Below are 26,853 nucleotides of genomic sequence, written 5' to 3'. Positions count from 1 at the left end.
CAGACATACTTCCTACTGTTCCTCACCTACTATATAGTAGGTAAATGTGTGATTTCAGATGCAGCCATTGGGCTTGTAGATATATGGACCACACTGACTAGATGAGAACAATGAGATGTCGAAATTAATCTAATCAAGACATTTGGGACCTACTTTTCATCTTAATTGTAAGAACTTTATATTCATGTCTAATTTTTTCTACTCTTTGTGCTACTACAAATGATTACTAAAACGCTAACTATTTGCACTTATACTTATTGTATAAAATGTAAAAATCGAGCATCTTTTTGCTTTTTCAGATTCATTTAATTCCTGATTTCATTGAACAGTTTCAGAGCTGGAGATGAATAAAGCTCTCAGAAACAGCACTGTTCTGGACCGATGCTTTCTTCGGCTGTTCATCACGTAAACTCAAATGTGAGGCTGAACATTATTGTGCTTTAGTTTATACAGAAGTACCACAAAACGCCAAATTTAATGTTTATTTAAAATAGTCAACTGCAGTGCAGTAAAAGCATGATAATATTTCATGTGTTACTATGTAGTATAAAACGGGTATCTTATTTAAAAACCATAAAAGAGAGAGCACAGAATGAGACACACAAAAGGTTTAGAGACAGAGCGAGAGAAGTGATGAACAGACAAACCATCAGAACAAACAAGTGATTGGAGTATTTGCCCTCCTCATGCCGTCTCGATCTCACGCAGGACGATGGTTTTGGGGTTGATGGCCACATTCTTGGTGGTGTTGTGTGTCTTATAGATGCCGATGAGACGGTCGGCCATCTCAAACATGTTGTTCCTCAGGGAGATGATGATGAACTGAGCGTTCTTGGTTTGCTCCTGCAATAATGTGGGAAATTCCGCAAACATGTTAGAATTAGGGGGCAAAAACAGTAAAGCATTGTACTGATTTCCTCTAAAACTGATGGTAGTTTTCCTGAACTTGTTTAAATCAGCAATGACTTCCTTGTAAATTTGGTGTACTTTTCAGGATTACACTAAATTCAGTTTTGTCTAGGTTTATGTAGGGATGGACATTTAAGAAATACTGGAGTTCATTAAAAATTAAGCTCATTAAAAAGAGACCAGACTAACTCTATGTAAACAGATGTACAATTAAGATGTGAAAATGTAAATTTCTCTTAAATCACTAACATTAAATGTGGTGCAGTGGTTTCAAAACATTTAAATGAAGAATTTTTTTTTTTTTTGCTCACCCAGAGCTTGGCTATGAGAATGGCTTGAGGAGACCGCACAAAATCGTTTAGGGTGCTTTATGTTATTATGTTATTTCACTCTAAATGCACTTGACTGTCACAACCATGTGTAAAGCACAATATCATTCATGACTGATACCTGAACTGGCAACAAAGGTCAGTAGGTGGGTAATACAGGCAAAACACATCAGGAAACACTGGCATAGCTGCACTAAATGCTAGGGCTGGGCGATATAGCTAAAAAAAAAAATCAATGATATATTGTTTCATATCGATAATTATTGACATTTTATAATCTTTTCTTAAAACGGAGCAATAGGAAAAAAAAAAAGTTTAAATTTAACCACTGTATTTTTAAATTAACCCAATTTATTGAGACAAATTTTTTGTTTTAACGGTCAAGCACAAAATAAAAATAATTTAATCTGCATATAGAACATAAGAGGATATGTTTAAAGTCTTAAAGAAACTTTTGGCTTGTTACCCGAGGCCACAGGAGGGCGCAATGAGTAAAATAATGCAGCGCTTTAAATCGTCAATGCAATGAAATAACGGTCTAAAAAATATATATAAATTAACCTAAATGAACAAATCAAATATAAATTTCATAAATTGCATTAAATTATGAACAAAACAGCATCATATATTTATGCATAGTTTAATACAAAGAGCTAAATCACTGATCACACAGATTGCATTTAAAAACATATGAGACAGTGAAAAGGAATAAACCGCAATGCGTTTTCTAAATGTTTAAACTGTTTTAACTTTGCATGGTTTTCTATACATCTGTTGTGAGATGCGAGTGCAGCAGTCATATTTGACCGCATTTTATTAAAAAAAATTAAAATTCAGCTGAATATGCATTCTGTGTGAACAGCTTTGTTTCGGTTTTAACCTAATCTAGATCTTCTACGCATTGAGCTACTATACTTCTCTAATATTTTGAATGAATAACACAGCAACAGCGCGTCTCGTGCGCTAGACTAACAAATCATTAAAATGCAACAACGTCTCTTACATCACTGAATCTCGTATGCCACTGATGACGCTCCCTGACGCACAACATTTGATTGTAGGGCTGCCCTCGACCAAAGATTTTTCTGGTCGACTAGTAGTCGTTCATTTGAAGCATTAGTTGACTAATCACACGTTCATTAATAAACTATTTAAATCATCATAATGAGCCTTAATTGCCTACACAGCCTACTAAGCGCACGCATAAAGCTTAACACGGTACACCGGCAGAAGTAATGATTATGAATGTATCAGAGAAAAACTGCAAAGAGACTGCATTAACATTTTAATAATTCATTGATAAACTAGTGCTTTCTTTGTTTTCCGTTTAAGAGATGAAATCGGCGACACCGACTTCATCTCCGCAGTAGTGATGCACCTGTATGCATGTTTCATACGGATTACATAATCAGAGAATATTTGTTTTCCCTTTGAATTGGTTTATTTGAAAGTAGACATTTCGCTTTCTCTATATATATATATATATATATATATATATATATATATATATATATATATATATATATATATATATATATATATATATATATATATATTTTTTTTTTTTTTTTTTTTTAGTCTGTACAGCAAGCATGCACAAAGTTTCGCGCACAAGTTCACAGAGACGACAAAGCATATCCTGTTTGCTTTCATTATTTTACAAAAGCACAATGTTTTCTTGTTATTGTGAGTGCACAAATAAACGTAGTCTTTACAGATTCAAAAGATGATTTACTTACCCCACTGGCAGATAATTTTACTTGTTTTAAGCAAAATACACTTAATCCCCTAATGGATTTCCACTGACTGACAGATTTCCACTAGTATACTGAATTCAGTATCGAATAGTAAAGGGTAGGCCACCCGTACCCTGCCAGCGGTGACATCCCATAAGACATCGAATGCTGAGCAACAGTTTTGTGTTCACTATGGAGAAAATGCCTGGTCACATCATGTTAGTGTTAAGTGCCCTAACCACAGGAAAGGCGGCAGATAAGTGTACATACGTATATGTAGCAGGCCACGATGGAGACGTTCTTGAAGTCGAGGGCAGCGTCGATCTCGTCCATGAAGTAGAGCGGCGTGGGCTTGAAGTGATGCAGCGCAAACACCAGCGCCAGAGAGCTGAGCGTCTTCTCTCCTCCTGACAGGTTATAGATCTTCTTCCAGCTCTTCTTAGGAGGACGCACACTGGGAACGCACAGAAAACACACAGCTGTCACAAGGCTGGCTAGACTGGGACCATACACTGCTTTGCTGCAATCATCCACTCGACATGCCTCACATAAACTAGACTTGAGCTTGAACTGCTTTAAGAAGTCTGGTAGTGTGAGATAGTCATTCAGCACACTACGGATGCCTAGATTTCCTCTGTAAACATTTGCAAGTCTAGTGTAGGGCCCTATTAAAATGTTTCCAGACTCTGTTTTAATGGTTTCATGAATGTTTAATAATTAAAGGCATCTCTAAAGAATTGATCAAATAAAAAATCAAAATGTTCACGTTTATTCAAGTTAAAACAAACTTTAACGGGTTGCTGTGAAGACCTTTCAGTTTCTATTTGTATATGATGTGACGATAGGTTTTTCATGAAGTGACAGTTCTAGAGATTGTCCGTGTACTCATATATTGAGGCAGCAGAGGATGAAATCACTAAGTGTGATGCGTGCTTCAGTGTAGTGTTGTCACGGTACCAAAATTTCAGTATTCGGTACCGATACCAGTCAAAATCCACAGTTCTCGGTACCAATTTCGGTACCACATGCTAATTAAAAAAAAACACACACTATTTTTAATAATAAAGTCAAACAAAAATAAAAATGTACAAAAATCAATGCCATTCTTTATACTTTATTTAAATTGTGATTCAAGTTTTTCCGCAAGTAATAAAAGTATGAAAAACAGTAAACAAGTTTCACCCATCTTTTAATTAATTAAATTTAAACACATTGTATTGTTTTGGTAAATAAAGGGGATTTACTATTAAAATAAAAATATGGAAGAAATATTGTGTTTAAAAAAAAAAAAATTTAATATTTAAAAAAAAAAAAAAATTATATATATATATACATCTAGCACAGTGTCTTTAAGATAAACTTTTATTTTGACGGGTTGCCGTGAATACCTTTACATTTCTGTGTGTAGCTATATGATATGACGCTGGTTTTACTCAATGAAACGGTAAAATGCTCGTGAAGTGACTCTCAGAGCAGTTCTGTAGGTGTTGTTTATGTATTTATGTCCTCATTGAGACGGCAGATGATGAATCACCGCGAGCGTCAGGCGCGCTTCAGTGTGTGTAGTTAAAAAAAAAGAAAAAAACGCGCGTCTCTGCCATTCATTCAGAGACATGCGGGATTCATATTTGAATCGACTTTTGCGGCTTAATATTTGCAGATACTAGTCCACGTCGCGATTTGATTTAAGTGCAATGACCTACTTTTGATTCATTCATCCAAACTTTGACAAATTCCGTGACATTCCGTGCTAAACTGTAAATTCCGTTTTTATAACTGGATTCTGAGATTCCGTCCGCGTTTTCTGCATCGCGGGAAATCATCGGGCCGTACGCGTCAAGAACCGGGTTGACCGGGTACTCGGTACCACCGGTACTTAAAAAAACCTGGTACCGTGACGTTTTACTTTTTTAGTACCGACTTGGTACCGAAGTACCGGGTCTTTTGACAACACTACTTCAGTGTGTAGCATATTTACACTGTCTGAATCGTTCCCTATCCCTTATATAGTGCATGCCATTCACCGTACAGAAAACAAATCCTGTGAACAAGTGACCGATTTCAGCCGCAGCTTCAGTGTCTATTTATAGTGCAGGGATTCTAGAGAGCATCTGATTGGTCAGAGGATTTGATGAGAAGCTGAAGTACGAGGTGACGTCAAAAAAAAAAAAAAAAAAAAAATCGCTGATCAGTTTTGGCAGAAGTGACGAACTGCAAAAAAACACTTTAAATTTTGATTTAACATTCACAGACACTAGTCCATATAGCATTTTGATTTAAGTGTGCTGGCCTACTTTTGATTTATTCATCCAAAACTTGCAAATTCCGTGACATTCTGCATTATACAGTAAATTCAGTTTTTATAACTGGATTCCGTGATTCCATCCGTGTTTTCCACATGACGGAAATCATAGGGCCCTACTAGTGCTTTAAAACATGCTCAGATTTTAAAAGCTGTGCAGGTATTGCAGCATCAACAGACGGCTGACCTGCAGACACACACCTGAACATGATGCCCTCGGAGAAGGGATCCAGACTGTCCACCAGCTCCAGCTCGGCGTCTCCTCCTAGCGTGAGCATCTGGTAGTTCTCCTTCAGTTTGTTGGTGATGATGTTGAATCCAGCCATGAACTCGTGCAGCCTCTGCTTGCGCAGATCCTCACAGCCTTTCTTGAAGGCGTCTCTCTGTGTGGTGATGTTATCGAGCTCCGCCACCCGCTGCAGATACAGCTCTTCCTGCACACACACACACAAAAAAAAAAAAGAGTCAGTGGGCTGACGCGCTCATTCATCAGCTGACCACACCGAGTGAACCTCTGGTACCTTCTTCTTGAACTCTGCGATGGCCCCCAGGTTGGGCTTCATGTTGGAGCAGCGGTCCTCCAGCAGAGCGATCTCGTTCTTGATGACGTCTGGATTGCCGATGTCTTCCAGCTGCTCTGGGTTCAGTGCAGGCAGATCTTCTTCTGGAGCTCCATCGATGGGGTGCAGCAACAGCCTGCTGGCCTAAAATACACAGAGAAGACGAAAGCGCACAGGCTTCCATTAATTTAAACAAATAACACAAACCACCCCGTAGGAGAGCAAACCAAGGTTGGTCTGGCTCAGGAAGAAGAGCCTGACAGCACATGGCACAGGAATCAAACCCAAAGCCATGCTAGGGCTGGGAAATTTGAGATTTTATCCATCAATTCAAATTTGATGTTTTGCCACCATTTTGTTTTTATAAATATTAGTTTTTTTATATTCTTAAAATAACTTTTTAACTTGAGTGCAGCCTCTTTAGAATGCCATTTCATGCAAGAGATGTGAGCGTGACTGTCAAACACGACCATTAAACGCATGTTTACATAGAAAACAGTGGAATGAAAACCCTGTGCAGAACTACTACTGTATGTCTGATATTTCATGTTTGCATGATGCCATTATTTTCTGTTTTGACAAAATATTTAGAGTTAATAGTCTACTGGTGTTAACACTTTCAGTCACTTTGAATCTGAATTGCATTTGACTTTTTATTTTTGCATTTTCTCATAATTTTGGAATCCATGATGCGTTTAAGAAATGTGTACAGTATGTGCCTTCATATTTCATGCATCTTTTCTGTAAATTTTAAATTTAAACTGCATGTGTGCTGCACTTGAAATAGAACTTTCTTTAACTAGATGATTAAGAAAAAGTTACTTGATTCATGTTGTAGTTACATTTTATTTATTTATTTTTATTTAAAAAGGTTATTTTTAGCCATATCACCCAGCCTACCCTGTGGTCACACAGAACGAAATCCAATGCTGCTTTTACCAATGAAGTTAAAAACACTAAAGCTCTTATAAATATCTATTTAAGCTCCTATGAAATTAGTCTAAAAACAGTCTAAACAGGGTTCCCACACCTTGGTTAACTTCAAATTCAAGGACGTTCCAGGTCCAATACCCTCAAATTCAAGGACTTAATGTGGGGACACATTTCAAGTGAGAGCAAAGGTTACATCGTGTCACCTTGTACGATACATTGCTACAGTTTTCATGTGTCAAACTATGCAAACAAGCAATTTTTTTTTTTTTTTTGCATTTATTTTTGGCCATATGACAGAAATCTGATATTTGTCGTTTTTCTGTTTTGCATAAAATTGAATAATATTTGGTACATACTATACTGTATTCTAAAATGATCTGATATTAACTTTTGCATGGATTTTATTGAAAAGAGCTTAGGCTCATGTACCAGAAGTTTTAAGATATATGAATATGCTTAAGTTTTTCTTGCCTCATGGCTTTACATGATCTTAACAAGCAAAGCAATTCAACATTACATCCTTTGGATCTCTGGCAAGCCATTCTTTGTAATCTTCTTTGGTGAGCCACATATCTAGAAATTTGCATTTTCCAGGCATCACGTTTCAGTGGTTTCAGCCTATTTTTGCAATGTTTCAATGTGTTGCGTGTCTGTGGCTCAGTACCTCTTTCTCCCAGTGTTTGATCTTGTTGTGGCACTCAGTGATGGCCGTGTCGATGTGCTCCACCTTCAGCCGCACGCTCAGAGACTCCTTCTGCAGCGTGTGCTCCTGCTCCTGCAGAGCCTTGATCTCCTGCAGCACTCCTCGATGCTGCTCCTGAACCTCCGGCAGAGCTTCCTACACAAACACACACTCAGAAATCAGCACCAAGCGTCTTCACGTGTTCACCGTCTGAGAGAGAGAGGACGAGACGGAAGCACCTCAGCCTGCTGGTACGTCTGCATGATCTCTCCCGCCTGCTCCTCCAGCTTCTTCAGCTGCTCCGTCAGCTCCTCCATCAGCTTCTCGTTCTCACTCATCTCCGTCTCCAGCTGAGCCACACTGTCCTCCGACTTCTTCAGATTGCTGCCACGTCAGAGGACAACATTCACTTTAGAAACCAACTGACTGGCTCTCTACAAAGCTCAGTTCCTGATGCATCCCACAGGGCTAGTGTGCGCCTTTGTGTAGCAGAGCTGGAACCGTGACATGTTCCTTTGTAAGTTATATCAAGTAACAAAATACATTACTGGTCATGTGAACACCATCACTGGAGTAAATGCAGCAAGGCACTCGGTTCTTGTGAAGCGTGTGACAACAACAGAGTATAGTATGCAGTGCTGCTTTAAAGCGCTTTTCAGTGGTCTCATATTTATTGGAAGGCCTTACAAAAATGTTTTATGTCCAGTTGGTGCAACTGACCCTGGACTTTAAAGTGGAATCACTTTTTTAGATCTGACAGTGTCTGAAGTTAAAAGAAAAAACAGTATTGATATCAGCTGTTGTGATTACTGACCGTCCAGCCGTCTTGATGGCCACCTGGGCTTTGGTGATGGCTGAGGAGCACTCGTCCAGCTGTGTGTTGATCTGGTCCAGTTTGTCCTGCTGGGCCTTCAGCTTATGGCTGTTGATGTCCACAATGAGCGTGTGCAGCCTCTTCACCTCCGCCTCCACCTTTCCTGCTTTAGTGGACGCTGCCTCAAAATCTTCATGAAAAACAAACAAAAAAACAATCAAGAGACGCACAGGTCAACCGACCAACACACGAGAATGGAAGCAACATGCTCCAATGTTGATTAAAGCCCAGTGTTCTTCAGAATGCCTTGTTTTCAGAAGAAAGTCATGCAGATATGGAATGACAGGACTGTGAGTGACTGATGACAGATGTTATAACAAACACACCTTTCCTGTAGACCTCCAGGCTCTTCTCCATCTGCTTCTGCTTGGCTTTATCAGGAGCAGCGGAGATGACGTTGGCCTCCAGATCTTTGATCTGAGTCTTGAGATGAATCTCCTGCTCTGTCAGGCTCTGTAAGGCACATCAGGGGTTAACAGACGGCAGGGCTCACACGTTCACGCTGATGTTCAGCTGAGGTTTGGCTGTCTGACCTGGATGGTGGCCGTGTATTTCTCCAGCGTATTCTTCATGTCTCTCAGCTCACGCCGGGCTTTGTGCACCTTCTCCTCCAGCTGATGTTTCCTCTGCTGCCAGTCCTGCAGCTGCGTCAGCTCTTTGTTCAAATCGCTCTCCATCTTATCCAGCTGCGCACAACCACACATCTTCAGCTAGTGATGCACTCAATGTTTTTACAAAATTAAAGTTGTGTCGAAAACCGGAACTGAAAATGTTTATTTAATAATCAAATAATGGATCAAATTGAAAAATAAAGAGTCAAATAACAACAGTCTTGGAAAATAAATAAATAAATTGCACATAATACAGTTTTAATAGTGTCATTGTACAAGCCGCGTCTGGAAACACATCCTGCTGTGCTCCATTGAAGAAGAGCCACATGAGGGTGAGTTATCATCTGATCTGACCTGCTCCTGAGTGACATCAGCGCAGACAGACGAGCCCATCCTGCCCTTCATCACTCGTCCTCCTCCTCCAGTCATGGTACCTGAGGGCGAACGAGAGAGCGAGCTCATTATCGTCATCCAGATATACACGTGTAGAGCCACATGACTCCACAACGCAGGAAAAATGCAGACAGAATAACTCTTCACTACTACCTGCCAAAATAAAAGTTTGGTTTAACTTGAAGAAATTATAACAGAAGTATTACTAATTGTACAGTAAAATGTACTTAATGTTGTTAAAACAACAACAATAATAATTAAAAAAAACATTTTAATTTGATTGCATTTTTAAATAATTTCATATTTTATGCCTTAGTTTCTGATCATGAATTTGTATTAAATCCAAAATTATTAAAACAGAATTGCTGAAAAAATAAAGCATTTCATAAGACCCAATTATTGAAGAAATTAATAAATTATTAAATTGTTAACCTTTTATTAATTAATTCATTTAATTAGACCTTTAAAACAATCCACAAAAAAAGAAAACACAGGCAAAAACATTTCATAGGGCCCTAAAACTGTCATTTCTGTTAAACTTGATAAATTGTTGTAAAATTCATTAAATATTAGTAATCAAAAGGTCTAATAAATTAATCTTACCATTAAACAATCCAGAAAAACTGAATTTGGGAGAAAAAAAATTTTTTTCACAGGACCCTAGAATGTAATTTGTTAATCTTCTTTTAATTAATTGTTGAATTAGATGTTATTTTTGATTACTAATATTTAATTGAACCATTAAAACGGAGCCCAGAAAAACTGAAGCTGAATTTAGTAAAAGCTAATGATTTACGAGGGCTCTAGAGACGGAGTAAACAGACCGGCCTGCTCGATGATCTGGCCCTGCAGCGTGACCACCCTCCAGCGCCTGTCCTTCTGGAACGCCACCCGTGGCCTGCTCCAGGTCTTTAGCCACCAGCGTGTCCCTCAGGGCGAAGTAGAACGCCGGCCGCACGCTCTCGTCCTTCACACGCACCATGTCAAACAGACGAGGGATGTTCTCCGGAGTGGAGATGGAGCCCATGCTCTGCTGCCACACTTTCATCTGAACAACAGCACCAAACACCATCAGCACTGGACTCCAGCTCTGAAATCAGGTCTAGCAAGCAATGTCCTTTCCTCACCTTGTCTAGGCCGATGAATGTGGCCACACCGATGTTCTGGGTCTTCAGGAACGTGACGCATTTCTGCGCCGTGTCAATGGAGTCCACTAAGATATTATCCAGCGAGCCGCAGCTGGAGGAGACGGCGATGTCGTATTTCTCGTCGATCGCTCCCAGATCACCCTGTTGAGACAACGACAGGAACATGACCCTGTTTATCTACAGAAAGGGCGCTTCTCAGGAGCCATGAGCGAGGATACACGGATGTATCCTTTGCTGAAGTGTTTTATGGACTAAACGTGACGCATGTATAATTTCTCCTCCCTCTTCACCAGTATCTGCATCAAGTGCTAACCATGGCAGAAAATGCAAACACACATGAATGTGAGTCTAAGCATGAAGTTACTGTAAATGTGGGTTGTTATGACAACGCCTTTAATTTTGATGTATAACGTGTACTTTTCAGCAGTTTTAATTACGTTTATTTACATCTCTTGATTTTAATGGCTTATTGCTTTTAAATTATAAATGAATGGCTCTTATATTGGTTAATAGAGAATGACTTTAATGTAGGTCTGTAGTCATTTCGTTTTGATGTGTTGTTTACACAGTAGGTTTGTAGTTTATGCCTGCAACACATTAACATTTCGAACTGCTTCACTGTGGTGGAAAATTCTTACTTAGCAAATTACAATAAAAGTTTGAGAAAATTCATAGTTAAATAACCCAGACATTTTGCTTTAGTAAAAATGGTGTTCTTGCAAGTTTAATTATTATTATTATTATTGTTTACATGTACAAGACACAAATGTATGCCAAATTACAACAACTGTAGTAGGACAGTTGCAGAATTATATCAAAGCACAAGAAAATTAAAGAAATTGTAATACTATACAACAAATAAAATGCTGTTAATAACTGGGAATTAAAAAAAAAGCAAAAAACAGTGGACAAATATGGTATTTTGTGGAGGTTGAAAGTATTACAAAATAAATAATTATCTCTAATGTTCAAGAATCCCAACGTGCAAGCTAAATCCAGCGGTGTAGAGTCATCATTAATTGACGCTAAAGGGAGCGAGGATATATCATTTCACTTGATTCAATTCCTCCGTCCTCGCATCCTGAAGGGCTGGAGCTAAGACGCGAGGATGCACAAATAAGAACTGAGAAGCACCCAGAGACTCTCTAGCCGAGGTGAAGGTGAGGGACGTACCAGCCGTCCCAGGATGCCCGGGATCTTGCCCGAGCGTTTCTGCTGCATGAGGGCATCCAGCACTTTGTTGCGGCTGCGGTTGGTGGACAGCGAGCTCTTGGCTTCAGCCACCTTCTGTCTCATGTCTCCAACCTGCAGCCGCTTCCGCTGGTCCTGCTCCGAGATCTGCTCCAGCTCCTGCTCGTCCTGCAGCACAAACACACCATCTCACAGCCAAAGCCACATACATCCACCAGCTGTGTTCTCCCAGGCTTCGGTCAAGGATTTCACACAAATCTGATAATCACGCCGTTCAAGAGTTTGGGATCAGTACGATTTTTAATGTCTTTTAATGGAGTCTCTTCTGCTCAAGGCTGTATTTATTTGATCAAAAAAAAAAAAAAAAACCTGTAATATTGTGAATATTATTGCACTTTCAATTATTGGTTTCATGATCCTTCAGAAATCATTCTAATATGCTGATTTATAGATCAATGATTTGCATATCAATATATCAGTGTTGAAACTGTTGTGCTGCTTAATATTTTCTGGAACGTGATACTTTTTTCTTTGATTCATTGACAAATAAAAAGGTAAAAAGAAGAGTATTTCTTCAAAATAGAAACCTTTTCTAACAATTTAAGTATTTACTATCACTTTCATCACCTTGCTGAAAACAAGTATTAATTTCCTAAAAAAACAAAAATAATTTACTGACCCCAAACTTTTGAATAGTAGTGTATATTGTATAAACACGGATCTTTTTGACGTTTAAAAGAATCCTGAAAAAGTGTCACAGGTCCCAAAAAATATTAAGCAGCGATAACCGTTTCCAACTGTTTCCTCAATCAGCATGTTAGAATGATTTCTGAAGGACTGTGTAACACTGAAGACTGGAGCTAGAGATGCTGAAAATTCAGTGCTGCATCATTTTAAAGTATATTAAAATAGAAAACTTATTTTAAAATTGCAATACTATTTCACAAAATTAGTTTTTTCTGTATTTTTGATCAAATAAATAAAGCCTCGATGAGCAGAAGAAACTTCTTTAAAAAAACATTAAAAACCGTACTGATCCCAAACGAGCAGTCTTCACACAGACCTTCTTGAGCTGCTCCTCACACTGAGGTATCTTGGCGCTGAGGTCTTTGATGGCGGCTCTCCTCTCTCTCAGTGTGTCCACAGCCTCCTGCAGAGCGTTTTTGGCCTGGTTGAGCTGGCTCACAGCCGTGTTGTGCTGACTCAGGTAAATATCCAGCTCTGACTGTGCCACGTCCATCCGTGAGCGCGTCTCGTTCACCGTCTTACTCAGCTCCAGCAGCTCCTGCTCTTTCTTCTGCAGGAAGACCATGCACAGAGCAAAGATTGAGTAGGAGCTATATTCTACAGAAAAACACACCCCTCAAAACTGCATTGCTAGGAGAAAGTCACATTTTGTTATTACACTCAGAACATATACTGATACGATACAAAAGTAAATATGTAAAAAAGAAAAGAAAAAAGTTTACAAACATTTTAGTTCTTTAGTTCAAACACTTATTCCACAACAAACCGTTTAAATTTAACGTAGTTCAGAACACAACAATTATAAATTATACAGATTCATTAAACATTACTTAAATAAATTTGTTTAGGCTTTGTGTAGTTATGCACCAAACATTTTAGCCAAAAAAAAAAAAAAAACATCCATAAATACACATAAAATAAATAACCAGAGCAAAACAAAAATTGCTCTTCCGTAGATCAACTATAACCAGTAAACACGTGAGCTGTGTGACGCTAATGCTGGATTAACAATATCATCAACACTGATTCTTACATCTCAAGATCAATCTTTCAGTCGGAGCGGTTTTCTGTTGATAAACCGTGTTCATTATATTTGTACTAAACCTGTTGTCTACATTATTTAATTGTGTTTGAATAACCACCGGTTAAACGTTTATATTTCAAAAACAAACTGTAGTGTTCAACTCCGCTTTTAAGTGTCGATGAAATTTGATTCATTAATTATTAAATAAGAATTATTTTAAATTTCAGTTTGCATACAAACGCATCATGCATTTTTGGTTTTGACCCAGAATTGTAATTTTGATGCATTACCGATTTAAAGTGAAATGAGCAGCGTGTGGGAAATGTGCTATGCTCGCGGGCCTCTTGCATCCAGCACAAATGAAAAAGTGCACATTTTGCATGTTTGGCATTAATGGCATTCTCACAGCTTGCTTCAGACGATAGGGTGCTATCAGCTGGCGTCACACATGCTCATGCCGTGTCTGCGAGACATGATCTCACCTCTTTATCTTCCTGCAGGCCGCTGGTCTCCTCCTTCAGGCTCTCCATCACCTGAGCCAGCTTCTGCTCCTCCACCAGCTTCTTCTTCTCCAGCTCCTCCTTCTGAGCAGACGCCTCCGTGATGATCTTCTCGCTGCTCGCAGGGACGCTCCTCACCTCCTCCAGCTGCACAGAACACAAGCGCTCATGGAAATCTACAGTCGAGAGGCTACAGAGCTGCTCATCTGGAGATCAGGACGCCTCACCTTCTCCTTGTCTTTCTGAAGCTGTTTCTGCAGTTTCTTGGTTTTGCTCTTGGTGTGTTTGAGTTTCTCGCGCACCTCCACATCCTGCAGGTCCAGCTGGGTAAACTTCTCCTTCTGGCTCTCTATGAACTTGGTCAGCTTGGTCAGTTTCCTTTCGAGGAAAAACAAGCACAACACCCCTCAACTATGAGACCGCTATCAAAACACGACCGTTCGAGCAGCAGATGTCGCTCAGGAATCATTCATGTTTTTAGAGGGATGAAAAGGTCTCTCTCTCACTTCTCCACACCCTTCAGCTCCTCATTCTTGGTCTTCATTTCTTCTGTCAGCTGGCTGCTTTTGTCACTCAGTTCCTTTGTGTCCTCCTGAATCTGCTGTTTCTCAGCTTCTTTGACCGACACACGCTTCTGTAGATCATGCCTGCAGAAACACAAACGTCACTCTGAATAACCAAACCTTCCACATCTCTGATGGAGCAACACCACAATGCCATTACTGAGGAACTAATTCACTTCACCGTGAAGAAATCAAATCAACAGTACACACTCAAATGAAATCAGTTTCAACAAGCGTTACACCGACTCGTTCAGGAAGGAAATGAGTCTCTCTGCTGATTTGAGCCACTGAATCATTCACTAGCTATGCTTCCATCACCCTCTTTTTATGCACCTTTTGAAGTATGGCATCAGAAACGAGTGAAGAAATACCAAATTTCAAAAAGAAATCCCTTAATTCAAAAAAAAGTTTTTAAGCTTGCTTGAGGTGGTTTTTGATTTGAGCGAAAAAGGCTTAATGTGAATAACGGGAGATGGAAATGCACTTAGCGAATAAATCCCGCTTGAGCGTTCAAAGCCATCGTGTGACTTTGCGCTATGGGATGGCATAACCTGACTAACCAGCGGACTGATTTTGTTGCACAGCATCTGAAATGTTGTTATGGTCGTTCTGAAGTGCCCGAGCAAAGTCTGTCGTCAAAGTATTTCTGCATGCGGTCTGCCACGACTGCGTTCCCAAACAGCTGACATTCACCTCCGAAAGCAAGACCGCATTTATTGTGTTTCATCTGCTCTCTCGAAGTGCAAGTAATTTATTATATTTGAGAATTATTATAATCAGTGGCTTCTCCTACTTTTCTTAGTGATATTTAGTGTCAGTTTATCAGGAAGTGACGATTTTGTTCTCTTTGAGTCGTTGGATGGAAACGGTGCTTTTTCAAATGTTTTATGCGATATTCCAATATTGCGCACAAGTTAAATTCGCAACTTGGTATGGAAACCCGGCTACTGACAGCGAGAGATGCTTTCCGGAAGCAACAGCTCAAATCAGAGTTGTTCACAGGTGTGTCTTACACGTAGAACTGACAGAGCAGGTTCCTCTTCTTAAAGATGTCGTTCTCTAAGGCGAGGAACTCCACGGCTTTATTCTTCTCTCCCTCCAGAGCGCTCTTCTCCTTCTCCACCAGCTTCACTCGATTCAGCTGCACACAAACACACACACTACAGCTGACACAGTTCACCAACCACAGCAAAATCACAGTTTACCTACAGGGTGATTAGATATGAACATTTTTGGTCAGAATCAATCAGTGCACCAGCGATGATGTCCTCCTCCAGCCTGTACCAAACTCGCTGCTGTAAATCAAAATGAGCTTCCTGATCTTTCTAATATCATGATGATCCTCACGCAAGCGAAGGCATCAGCGAGGTCCAGTCTCAGCACAGAGGAACCCAGGGTCCAATCTCACCAGCCTATCCACTATCACGAAACCGTTTTCAGGCTTGAAAACTAAAATTGACACCAAATAAATTAAATTCTAAAACTAAATTTGGATTAAAGCGTTTAAACTCTCAAGAGCAGCAACCGAACAAAACCATTTTCTCAAAGGAGTAGAACTATTTGCAATCCAATAAAATGTTTGACAGACGGTGAGCTCTGATGATAGTAAATGTGTCTTGTGTGTCCTGCATCATGAGTACAGGGTTCCCACACCTTGGTTAACTTCTAATTCAAGGACGTTCCAGGTCCAATACCCTCAAATTCAAGGACTTAATGTGGGGACACATTTCAAGTGAGAGCAAAGGTTACATCGCGTCAGCTTGTACGATACATTGCTACAGTTTTCATGTGTCAAACACAACTATGCAAAACAATTTTGCATTTATTTTTGGCCATATGACAGAAATCTGATATTTATCGTATTTCTGTTTAGCATAAAATTGAATAATATTTGGTACATACTATACTGTATTCTAAAATGATCTGATATTAACTTTTGCATGGATTTTATTGAAAAGAGCTTAGGCTCATGTACCAGAAGTTTTAAGATATATGAATATGCTTAAGTTTTTCTTGCCTCATGGCTTTACATGATCTTAACAAGCAAAGCAATTCAACATTACATCCTTTGGATCTCTGGCAAGCCATTCTTTGTAATCTTCTTTGGTGAGCCACATATCTTGAAACTTGCATTTTCCAGTCATCATGTTTCAGCAGTTTCAGCCTATTTTTGCAATGTTTCACGGTGTGTCTGTGAAACGTTGAGGTACCATCTTAGTAGCTTCGTGTGCGTGTGAACGTCATGGCAACGAACAACACAAAGTACCTCACATAGGAAACACTTAACATAACGCATAAATGTGCAACGCAAATTAAGCAAGCTAGTATGCACAAAGTGTTGGTGAAATAACATTAGTGGACCGGAGGGAATATGTAATTTTCAAGGACCTGTATCTATGTTTGTTTATTTTCAAAAACTTTCCCGGGCCTTGAAACTTTTTAATCAGATTCACAAACTTAAGGATTAAGGACCCGTGGGAACCCTGGAGTAATTCACTTATTTTTGGGCTGTATCCGAAATCACCCCTATACCCTTAAATAGTGCACTATTTGAGGGGACAGACAGTTTTTCCCAAAACCATAGTGGACGTTCTCGAGTGCACTCATTCAATCCCACAATGCACCGCAAAAACGAGTGTACAACCGATGTACACTCATCGGCTAGAGATAACCCATAAACTGTGAGAGTCGCGCGCCGAGTGAATTCCCGCGTCTCACCAGAAGATGGCGCCCGCAGCTGAATCATCCATTCATTCATTTCATAAGCACTCGTCCACGGCGTAATACAACACAGGTACAAATGAATTAGAAATTGACTTTTAGGGTTTATACATAATTTCCATGACAGAGTTCAAGATAAATCCTTCAATCTTACTACTGGAGCTGCCCGCTTCAAATGATTACTAAACCGCAAACAAATATTCAAAAGCAGCAGTCCTTCCGGTGTGCTCAGGGTCTGAATTCACTCACTCCTTCAAGTGAACTGTATGAGTGGACTAATGTGGGGAATAGTGAATGAGGGTATGGGGCGAGTTCAGATACGGCCCTGAAGTGGGTGTGTCAGATATAGGGAGACATACAAAACATGCAGTGCTGGGGGTACTTCATGGAGAGGTTTGAGAACCACTGAACTACAGGGTTAATAAAGAAAAAGTTATTTGGATCATGTTGTAGTTACATTTTCAAGTTGACTAGTTAAAAATCGTAAAAATCAAGAAAGGTTCTGAGAAAATGGGGATTTAAATTTTTTGCCATATCACCCAGCCCTACTGCTCATGAAGGTTAATGCTGCATCAGGATCTGATGGCGGCACGTTCAGTCGGGTTTTGTTGTACCTTCTCTCCGCGCTGCTCGTTCAGTAGCTCCACCCGCCGGCACAGGACATCGATGGGCTCTTTGAGACGGCAGGAGCCGATGATGTCCTCCAGGTACTCCAGCATGCCCTCATCGTGCTCCGTCTGTCCTTTGGGCTTCATCATGGCAATCTGCTCCACCTCGCCCTGACAATGACACGACACAACGGCACTTACACACACAGTCTGACGCACCTCATCTCCACACAGATTTAATCAGGGCTGAGCGGTGAGAGGCTCAATCACTACATGTCACCCGTCAACTGCTAAAGATCCTGCTATTCTGTTGCAAAAGCAAACAAACATGGAGTAATTTTTAAAAAAAAACTAGATATAAATTGTTTTCCATTAACCATGCACAAACCATTATGGCACTGCAATTAACCATTAACCAGTATTTCCCATTAATTACCTGTGACAACCCACCATATTTCATATGAAAATTAGTGCTGGGCAATGATTAATCGCATCCAAAATGAAATGTTTGTTTATATAATGTGTGTGTACGGGTATATTTATTATGTACATATAAATACACACACAGTATATATTTTGGAAATATTTACATGTAAACATTTATATCAGTGCTTCCCATACATAAGCTTTACTTGGGAGGCCCAGGAAGATCAAATTCAAATTCCACTTTTTGAATTTCCGCACTTTGACCTTATTTGGACGACCTGTGTAAATTGCGTAACTCACGCGGCGCCGTAGTTAGGCTACGTTTGGGATCATTACACTTTGTTAGCTGTTTCATGGAGACCGTTGAATGCACCTTTTTAAATGGTTTCAAGTAGGGCTGCAACTAACGATTATTTTAATAATCGATTAATCTGTCGATTATTTTTTCGATTAATCGATGAATCGGATTTAAAAAAAAAAAAAGCATTCATTTCCAACCCTTTATTCAAAAACAGAACTAAAATCTTTAGAAAGTGCACAAACATGTTGCTCCTTGAACATCCCTGAGCTGTTATAATAATAATAAAATAAAATAAAAATGGACTAACACAAAAAACATACACATGTATGCTTTACATCTGGGGAGTGCAAAATTAAATAATTTAACAACACTGCGTCGTTAGCGTTGGTATTGTATCAGACACCTGCACTTAACATTATATGAAAATCAAGCTCAAATGGAGTTAATAATGTTTTTGACCAGAGAATGACGGAGATGGAGTGTTTTGTCTGTCGTTAGAACGGCTGTAACTGTTATGCAGTGCATAAGTGCATTAAGTGCATTATGCTTTCATCAACTTTAAAGGTTATATAACTTTGATTGTAGCTATATGGGCGCTTAGTTTTTTCTTGTTGTTTAATACACTTGGCCAAAATCTCAAATTAAGCGCTTATGCACATAATGCACAGGATATTTAAAACGTATATAGACAGCAAATAACTAATTCTTCTCCACTCTTCAAACACACAAAAACATTATCCTTTACTGACAGTGTTTGAGTAAAGAAAACGCTGTACTATTCAAACACCAATTATTTATTCACCCTTGCATTGCGAAAAAGCAGAGATCTCATCTTCTCCAGGCTGTGCGCGGCGCGTCAATCTGAACGGAGGCGGGGTGAAGTTACGAGGTCTCGCTGAGAGCTCGATGATCCAATGGCGTTACGAAGTTTTACTGACAAGTTATTTTAATGCTTATAATTGGTTTACTATTTTTAAAACTCTCTGATTTAAAATAATAAAAACGAATTATAAGCGACTCAAGTTTGGATAATTTTTCACAGCACCTGACTGGGCTAGGGTATGGCAACTGCATACTCTGCCATACGCAAACGCCGCCCCTGCTCCCACACCTTGGATGACTTGGGTCGCACGGATTTCTCTGCCTCCGCCATGTATCTTTCCTCTACCTCCGCTCGTTTTTTTTTTTTTTTTTTTTTTTACTTTTTTTTTTATTTATGAGGCGCCAAACTCTGCTAGCATCCGTGCGCGAGAGACCGAGTGTGTTCACTCCGCTCCACGCTCAACTAAAGTTTTTTTTTTTTTTTTAATAATCAAACGTCTCCGCGTCGCGCGACACAACGAATCGATTATGAAATTCGTTGCCAACGCTTTTAGTAATCGATTTTTATCGATTTAATCGATTCGTTGTTGCAGCCCTAGTTTCAAGGTGCTTGCTTACTTGTATTTTTTTTTTTTTTTTTTAAATAAATCGCAATGTTTGCAATTTACATTATTGCCATTTAAAATAAAATGATCCTAAACCAAGTACAGCGGGTGTTTCTGTGCCGTGCAGTCAGTGAACGGCTTTCTCCGGCAGTGCTGCGGTAAAACACACGGTTGCTCTCATGAAACATTTTAATGTGAGTATTATGACACAAGTGAGGTACAAAGCTTTGTTTATGAGAGAAATAACTGGTTAGCAGCAAATGTTACATCGCGACCAAGCTTTCGGATTCATGCCGTTCGATACATTTAAAGCCATACATGGCTTTGTGTTCTGTTTTGCCGGTTGGTCACGAATTTAAATCATATTTGTTTCTTTTCCCAAATCCTCACCGTCTGACCCTCTAATTTCACAGGTTTATTTTATTGTCATTCACTGCTTTCACATCTCTTACTGTGGTAAACATGCGGAGGGAATTGAAAGATTTCGTGGCCTTGATTTAAGAATTAGTTCCGACTTAAAGGGACAGTTCCCCCAAAAACGGAAAACTTCAGAACACAAATTAAGATATTTGTGATGGAATCTGAGAGCTCTCTGATCCTGCATAGACAGCAAGGATGTTACCACGATCAACGCACAGAAACGTAGCAAGACATCAGTAAAATAGTCCATGTGACATCAGGGGTTCAACCGTAATTTTACGAAGCTACGAGAATACTTTGTGCGCAAAGAAAACAAAAATGACATGATTTATTCAACAATTCTTCTCCCGAGTTACCGTCAAAATAATATTCAGATTTTAAATGATCCACCACAAGTAGTATTTGTATACAAAGTGTAGCATTACTGTAAAATAAAGAGTAGTGCTTTACAGCATTACAGGAAGTGTGTTCTAGAGGAACTGACCAGTCCTGATCAGCCACTGAAACGACAACAGCTGTGATATTAACTCATCTTATATTAAAGCAATGAGACTCTAGCTGTCATTTTGTAATGTGAACACACTAATAGTTTATGACCGAGTGACTACATTTCAATCTAACATATCAATCACACAGAAGAGAACAGTTGCAATGGTAAACTGAACAAGGGTTAACAGTGCAAAGAGTGTCCGAACATGGCCCTAGATGACAGCAGCACTCACAGTGAATAATGATGTAAAGGAAGTGAAGGAGGCTGGCTCCTGCCTCACTGAAGCAGCACACAGAATATTGGGGCTGGACTTTAACACACCAATATTTACGTGCTGCTAAAGCGAGGAAGGTAGAGTGGACAGATGTTGACCTCTGACCTTTTTGGACAGTCCATGTTTACAAACCGTGTGCAATTGTCAGGTTTAGCGTATGAGAGTCCCTTAAAACTCTAGAGCAGCACATGATGGTTTGCACCTTCCCTCATGTTGAAAACCATGACACGCTGCTATAGCGGCCTAAGGTGGATTTAGCCCAGTTTAGCCCGTTCACGACTCTCCAGAAAACACAAGAGGCCAACAGCAGTGATGAAAGCATGCAGCGCTTCAAGAGAGGTAACGTGATTACCTGAAGGATGAGGAAGCGGTTGTGGTCCAGGTCGATGCCGTGGCTGCGCAGCAGTGTGCCCACATCTTTGAAGGTTGCTTTCTTGCCATTGATGTGATAGGAGGAGGAGTTATCTTTGGCAGCAGTTCTGGACACGAAGAAAGAGCTGTTGGGAATGACATCGTAGTCGTCTCCTTCCTGAACACACAGAATTTCGGAAATTAATTTCAAAATTTAAGGCCCTGCAAGTGTGAGATTAATGCAAAAAAAAAAAGAAAACTGTCTAACAAGGCTTTAGATGAAGTATAATGCTGACAGTGTAGATATCAATTGTTACATATTTATGGCCTCTAATGTTCTGACTTTAAAATTAAACTGAATTTAGCGTGGAGACAGAAATCCGTTCACGTGTGCTCTTCATCAGCAGGCCTGGCTCACCTTGTCGATGATCTTCTGGAAGTGCACCTCCACGGTGCAGCTCTGGATGTCCGGATGGCTGTCAGAACTGTGGATCAGAACCGACAGCTTCTTCGAGCGAATCTTCTGAGCTCTGTATCCAAACACGAACAGCATGGAGTCGATCACGTTGGACTTGCCACTGCCGTTTGGACCGATGATGCAGGAAAAACGCTGATGACAGAAAGGTTTAAACAATGTCCTGAATCAACTCATTTCAGGGTTCACTTTCACACACTAGTGTCACAGTATCAGTGAAGCTACAACACTCAAAGACTGTGGAAACAACATCTCTCAACAAGTATTTGAACACAATCACTCTTAATGCCTGAATGACACTGCAATAAAGCACGTGACACTGATTGTAAAGGTAGATATCACAATTTTCAAACAAAATGTATGTTGTATGGTTTGAAACGCAACAGATTCCCCCCAAAGTTGAAGAATGAACTAATTTGCTCCAAATTGATAAATGAATTGAAAATCATTATTCCATATTTTAAAAATCAACAGTTCTCAAGAGGGCGCAGTTAACAAATCAAACAGCACTGTTTTATTGTCTATTGCAAACACCAAACCTGGCTATTAACTGAAGTGAATTTTGTTCAGTGTGAGCAGACACCAGCAGGAGGAGGATGAGTTAAAGTGAGAACGTACCGTTCAGTTCCACTGCATGTTCAATGACTTTGTAACGTTTAACTTTGAAACTCATAATAAATGCATTATCTGTGCAACTGATGTTTGAGACAGGGTTATTGCTGATAACTAGTGTTGTCACGGTAACAAAATTTCAGTATTCGGTACAGATACCAGTGAAAATCCACGGTTCTCGGTACCACATGCTAAAAAAAAAAAAAAAACAAACACTATTTTTAATAAAGTCAAACAAAAATAAAATGTACAAAAATCAATGCCATTATTATACTTATTTAAATTGTGTTTCAAGTTTTTCCGCAAGTAATAAAAGTATGAAAAACAGTAAAGTTTCACCCAAATTTAATTTGTCTTTTAATTAATGAAATTTAAACACTTTATTTTTTTGGTAAATAAAGGGGATTTACTATTAAAATATGGAAGAAATATTGTGTGATTATTTCTTTAAAAATAAATATAATTTTTTTCAGCAGTAGTAATAGTAGGCTATCACATACATTCTACTGAATAATAGTAATATATTTCTGGCACAATGTCTTTAAGATAAACTTTTTTGATGGGTTGCCGCGAATACCTTTATTTCTGTGTGTAGCTATATGATATTACGCTGGTTTTACTCAAATGAAACGGTAAAATTCATTACTTAAAAAAAACCTAGTACCGTGACGTTCTCATTTTTTTTTTAGTACTGACGTGGTACCGAAGTACCGGGTCTTTTGACAACACTACTGATAACTAAAGCCAAAAAAAATAAAAAACACTTCCATTACTTAAAAATTAAAACAAATAAATAATTTACAATTATTTCAGATAGTTGCCACGGCAACATTTCTACTTTGTTTAACAAAACTAAAATATTAACAAAAACTGTAATAGTATATATAATAGTAAATAAATGATACTATAGTATAGTAATAGCATACTACTGATACTAATAACACTGTATTGAGTTTCATCTGAAGTACTTCCATTGTGGAATATGATTTTATGTGAAGAATTTGACAAAACACAGCTGATTCAAAGACACGGAGCACAAATGAATTAGAAAACTGAACTCTGAAGCAGAAAGGGCTGCAGATACCTTATGGAAGGGGCCCAGAATCTGCTCTCCGGCGTAGGACTTGAAGTTTCTGTTGACGATGTGTGTGATCATGAGGCGCGGGGCCCCGGGCTCGGAGCTCATGGCGGGAGGCGGCGGAGGAGGGATGCTGGCCAGGATCTCCTCCAGACTGCGGCTATCCAGCTCCTCAGCAGACTCACCTGGAGACGCATCTACAGAGACAACCACAGTCAAGCAAAGCACACTTCATCCGATCAAACACGCTGAAGAACCTTGTGCACATCTGACTAAACCATGACCGCTCGACTTGTGTTTCAGGCCAGAGCGAGCACTGCTGCATTCACTGTGCCTGCTGATCATGAATGCCACGATTAAACTCAGACACTTTCTGTCATTTACTGAATATTGCTTCTGATTTACAAACCTGCATCTAGACAAGTTTTCTAACATAGTTGCGTTTCTGTTAAAACTATGAATGACTTGTGATCATCACTTAGAGGTTTTAAATTATAAACAATACACCATATGACTTTCTTTACAGCAGAAGAGTATGCACAGCAGTCACAATCACAGTACAGCTAAATACCCAGATGGGATGGCATTATCATAGCATGGGATGAAAAAAATAAAGGTAACTGACTTTTTCACTAGCAATTTGGCTTTTATCACCCCAAGATATAAACTCGGGGCTCATCTCTTGCAAATCTGAGTTCTCAAAATTCGAAATTTTCTAAAATTGTGGGGGGTGGTTTTTTGTGTTTCCACTAAAGAATTTTCATCTCAATTTTTTTTTTGCCCACAATTGCAACTAAGTATTGTGAGAAAAAAAAAAAAAAAAAGTTAGCAATTTTTATTTTTTTTAATCCTGTGGTGGAAACAAGTATATTGAAATGTATTTCTTATGCATATTTGTGACCCTGAAACACAAAAGCAGTCATAAGTAGCACTAGTAGACAATGTAGCAATAAGTAGCATAAGTAGAATGTAGCAATAGCCAACAATACATTGTATGGGTCAAAATGATCCATTTTTCTTTTATGCTAAAAATCATTAGGACATTTTGTAAATTTCCTACCGTAAATATATCAAAACTTAATGCTTGATTAGTAATATGCATAGCTAAGAACTTCATTTGGACAACTTTAAAGGTGATTTTCTCAATATTTAGATTTTTTTGCTCCCTCAGATTCCAGATTTTCAAATAGTTGCATCTCAGACAAATATTGTCCAATCCTAACAAACCATACATCAATGGAAAGATTATTTATTCAGATTTCAGATGATGTATAAATCTCAATTTTCAAAAAACTGGCCCTTATGACTGGTTTTGTGGTCCAGGGTCACATATAAAGAAAACTTCAGGTTAAATGAAACTTTATCGACATATAAAAGTTCGTAAAATATCAGATGTGCGTGATGGGTCAGTCAGATGTGAAGAACTGCTGCTCCTGAACCCTGTTGGTCATTCCTGCTGTTTAGTGGAGTGCATATTAAGTTCCATTAGCAGCAGGCTAACGGACTTCACTAAACAAAAGAGCCGTGTCGGGACGAGAGGGAGACATCAGCGCGTCTGCAGAGTAAATGCGCTGGAAGTTTCTCCCGTGACAGTCTGAAGAAACTTCCCCGGAGACCGATCTCACCGTGCTCCGCGGCGGCGGCGGCGCTCGGGGGTCTGCGGGCGGCGCTCTGCTCCTCGTCGGACTCCGCCGCTCTCTTCGCGGCCGTCGAGCTCTTGGTCTTCGCGGGCATGATTCACGGCAGCTGAAAGCACATTAGCCCGGGTTAGTCTGCACTGATGAGGGACACAGCCCGCGTCTGTCTTTGTTCACGAACACGATGCACAACAAAACAATATCACAACAAATCATTGCATACGTGGTGAAAACTTCGTCGCTTCTCATCATAATACAGTGAAGTCTCTCTCTCTCTCTCTCTCTCTCTGTGCGTGTGTGTGTGTGTGTGTGTTGTGAACTGACGTCGGGGTTTCACCGCTCACACAAAGGGAAACACACACAGCTGACAACTACAACACGACAAAGCTCTAGTTTTAGACACACACGTGGTGTTAGTGAGCTGATGAGGAGCTCACACATCACAACACTGTGGAAACACTTCAACTGTTTGTCACCGGGCTAAAGCTGGAGCTAAACTTCATCACGAAGCTAAAATACTGCAGCAACGAGCTCGTTAAGAACGGTTTAGTGAAACTACACGAGCAGAAACCAAACTGAAAGCGATTTCAAACACTGACTGAGTTTTGAAACACTAACATTAACACCAAGATGCGTACAATAATAACGCGAGTACATCCACAGCTTTATAAGCGACGCGTTCGCACTCTCCCAACACACACCAGCAGAAGCCTAATAAACAACAACTGCATCAACAGATTCACTTCAAACGGAATAGTATTTACCGCGAAGAAAAAGCGTCGCTTCAGGATAATAATTACCAAAACGAACGAATCTGCCGTCATTCGGCTTAAACTAGTTCACATTATGAACACATGTCGTCGTTTCTGAACGCCTGATGTGACTGTTAATTATTTAACGTATTCATTAACGTTAATAAACGGGTGTGTGCGATCTGAGGAACTGACACTTCACAAACAATCCGCATAAATGTTATCGTTTACCTCTGAATGGGCTGATGTCCCTCGCTCTCGTCGATATTACTCCGACTTATCAGCCGGATTCGCATATACTGCGCGTTAAAAGAGTAAAACGAGAGTAAATCTGCGCTCTTTACTTCCCTCTACAGAAAACACACTCGTAAATGGCGCGTAAACTGAGAGCACGAACCCGAGTCCGTTGTAGCCGCGCAGTGCATCATGGGAACGCAGCCGCGCGTCACGTGACCGGTCGGTTTTATTTTTATTTATTTTTTAGTGACAAAAGGCACACTGAACATGTACAAAATTAAATTCAAAAGCATTGCATTAAAAAAAAAAAACCTGTATAAATTAAGTAGCTAAAGAAAAACAAGTCAACCCCTTAACAAAGTAAAAACCGTTAACAAAACAAACAAAAATAAAAATAAACAGCCTTTTTAAGTCAATGAGTACTTCAGTAAATCTGTAATAAATACATAAAAATGTGAAAACATTGGAAAACACTGAGAATTAAAACAGAGATTAGATAGATTAAAAAAATAAGGTACATCTCGCGAGAAGTAAGTCTGTAG

At 39.4% G+C, this 26,853-nt stretch overlaps 1 protein-coding gene across 1 annotated transcript; it reads right to left on the bottom strand.

Moving 5' to 3' along the window:
* Nucleotides 1-468: 468 nt before the first annotated feature.
* Nucleotides 469-26,508, bottom strand: smc4 (structural maintenance of chromosomes 4). The gene is given in 25 exon segments (XM_058799617.1): nucleotides 469-843; nucleotides 3,245-3,428; nucleotides 5,478-5,710; nucleotides 5,798-5,980; nucleotides 7,434-7,607; nucleotides 7,691-7,835; nucleotides 8,266-8,455; nucleotides 8,652-8,778; nucleotides 8,859-9,011; nucleotides 9,291-9,370; nucleotides 10,154-10,224; nucleotides 10,226-10,377; nucleotides 10,457-10,618; nucleotides 11,651-11,836; nucleotides 12,732-12,965; nucleotides 13,922-14,086; nucleotides 14,167-14,317; nucleotides 14,446-14,586; nucleotides 15,516-15,643; nucleotides 17,838-18,002; nucleotides 21,522-21,698; nucleotides 21,939-22,130; nucleotides 23,692-23,882; nucleotides 25,311-25,431; nucleotides 26,306-26,508. Coding segments are annotated over 24 exon segments (3,852 nt in total). The 5' UTR covers nucleotides 25,420-25,431; nucleotides 26,306-26,508; the 3' UTR covers nucleotides 469-684.
* Nucleotides 26,509-26,853: the final 345 nt, after the last annotated feature.

Source organism: Onychostoma macrolepis, chromosome 15 (genome assembly GCF_012432095.1).
Source record: "Onychostoma macrolepis isolate SWU-2019 chromosome 15, ASM1243209v1, whole genome shotgun sequence".
Lineage (NCBI taxonomy): Eukaryota > Metazoa > Chordata > Actinopteri > Cypriniformes > Cyprinidae > Onychostoma > Onychostoma macrolepis.
The sequence above is the reverse complement of the archived record's forward strand: the minus strand, read 5'-3'. Positions and strand labels throughout refer to the sequence as shown.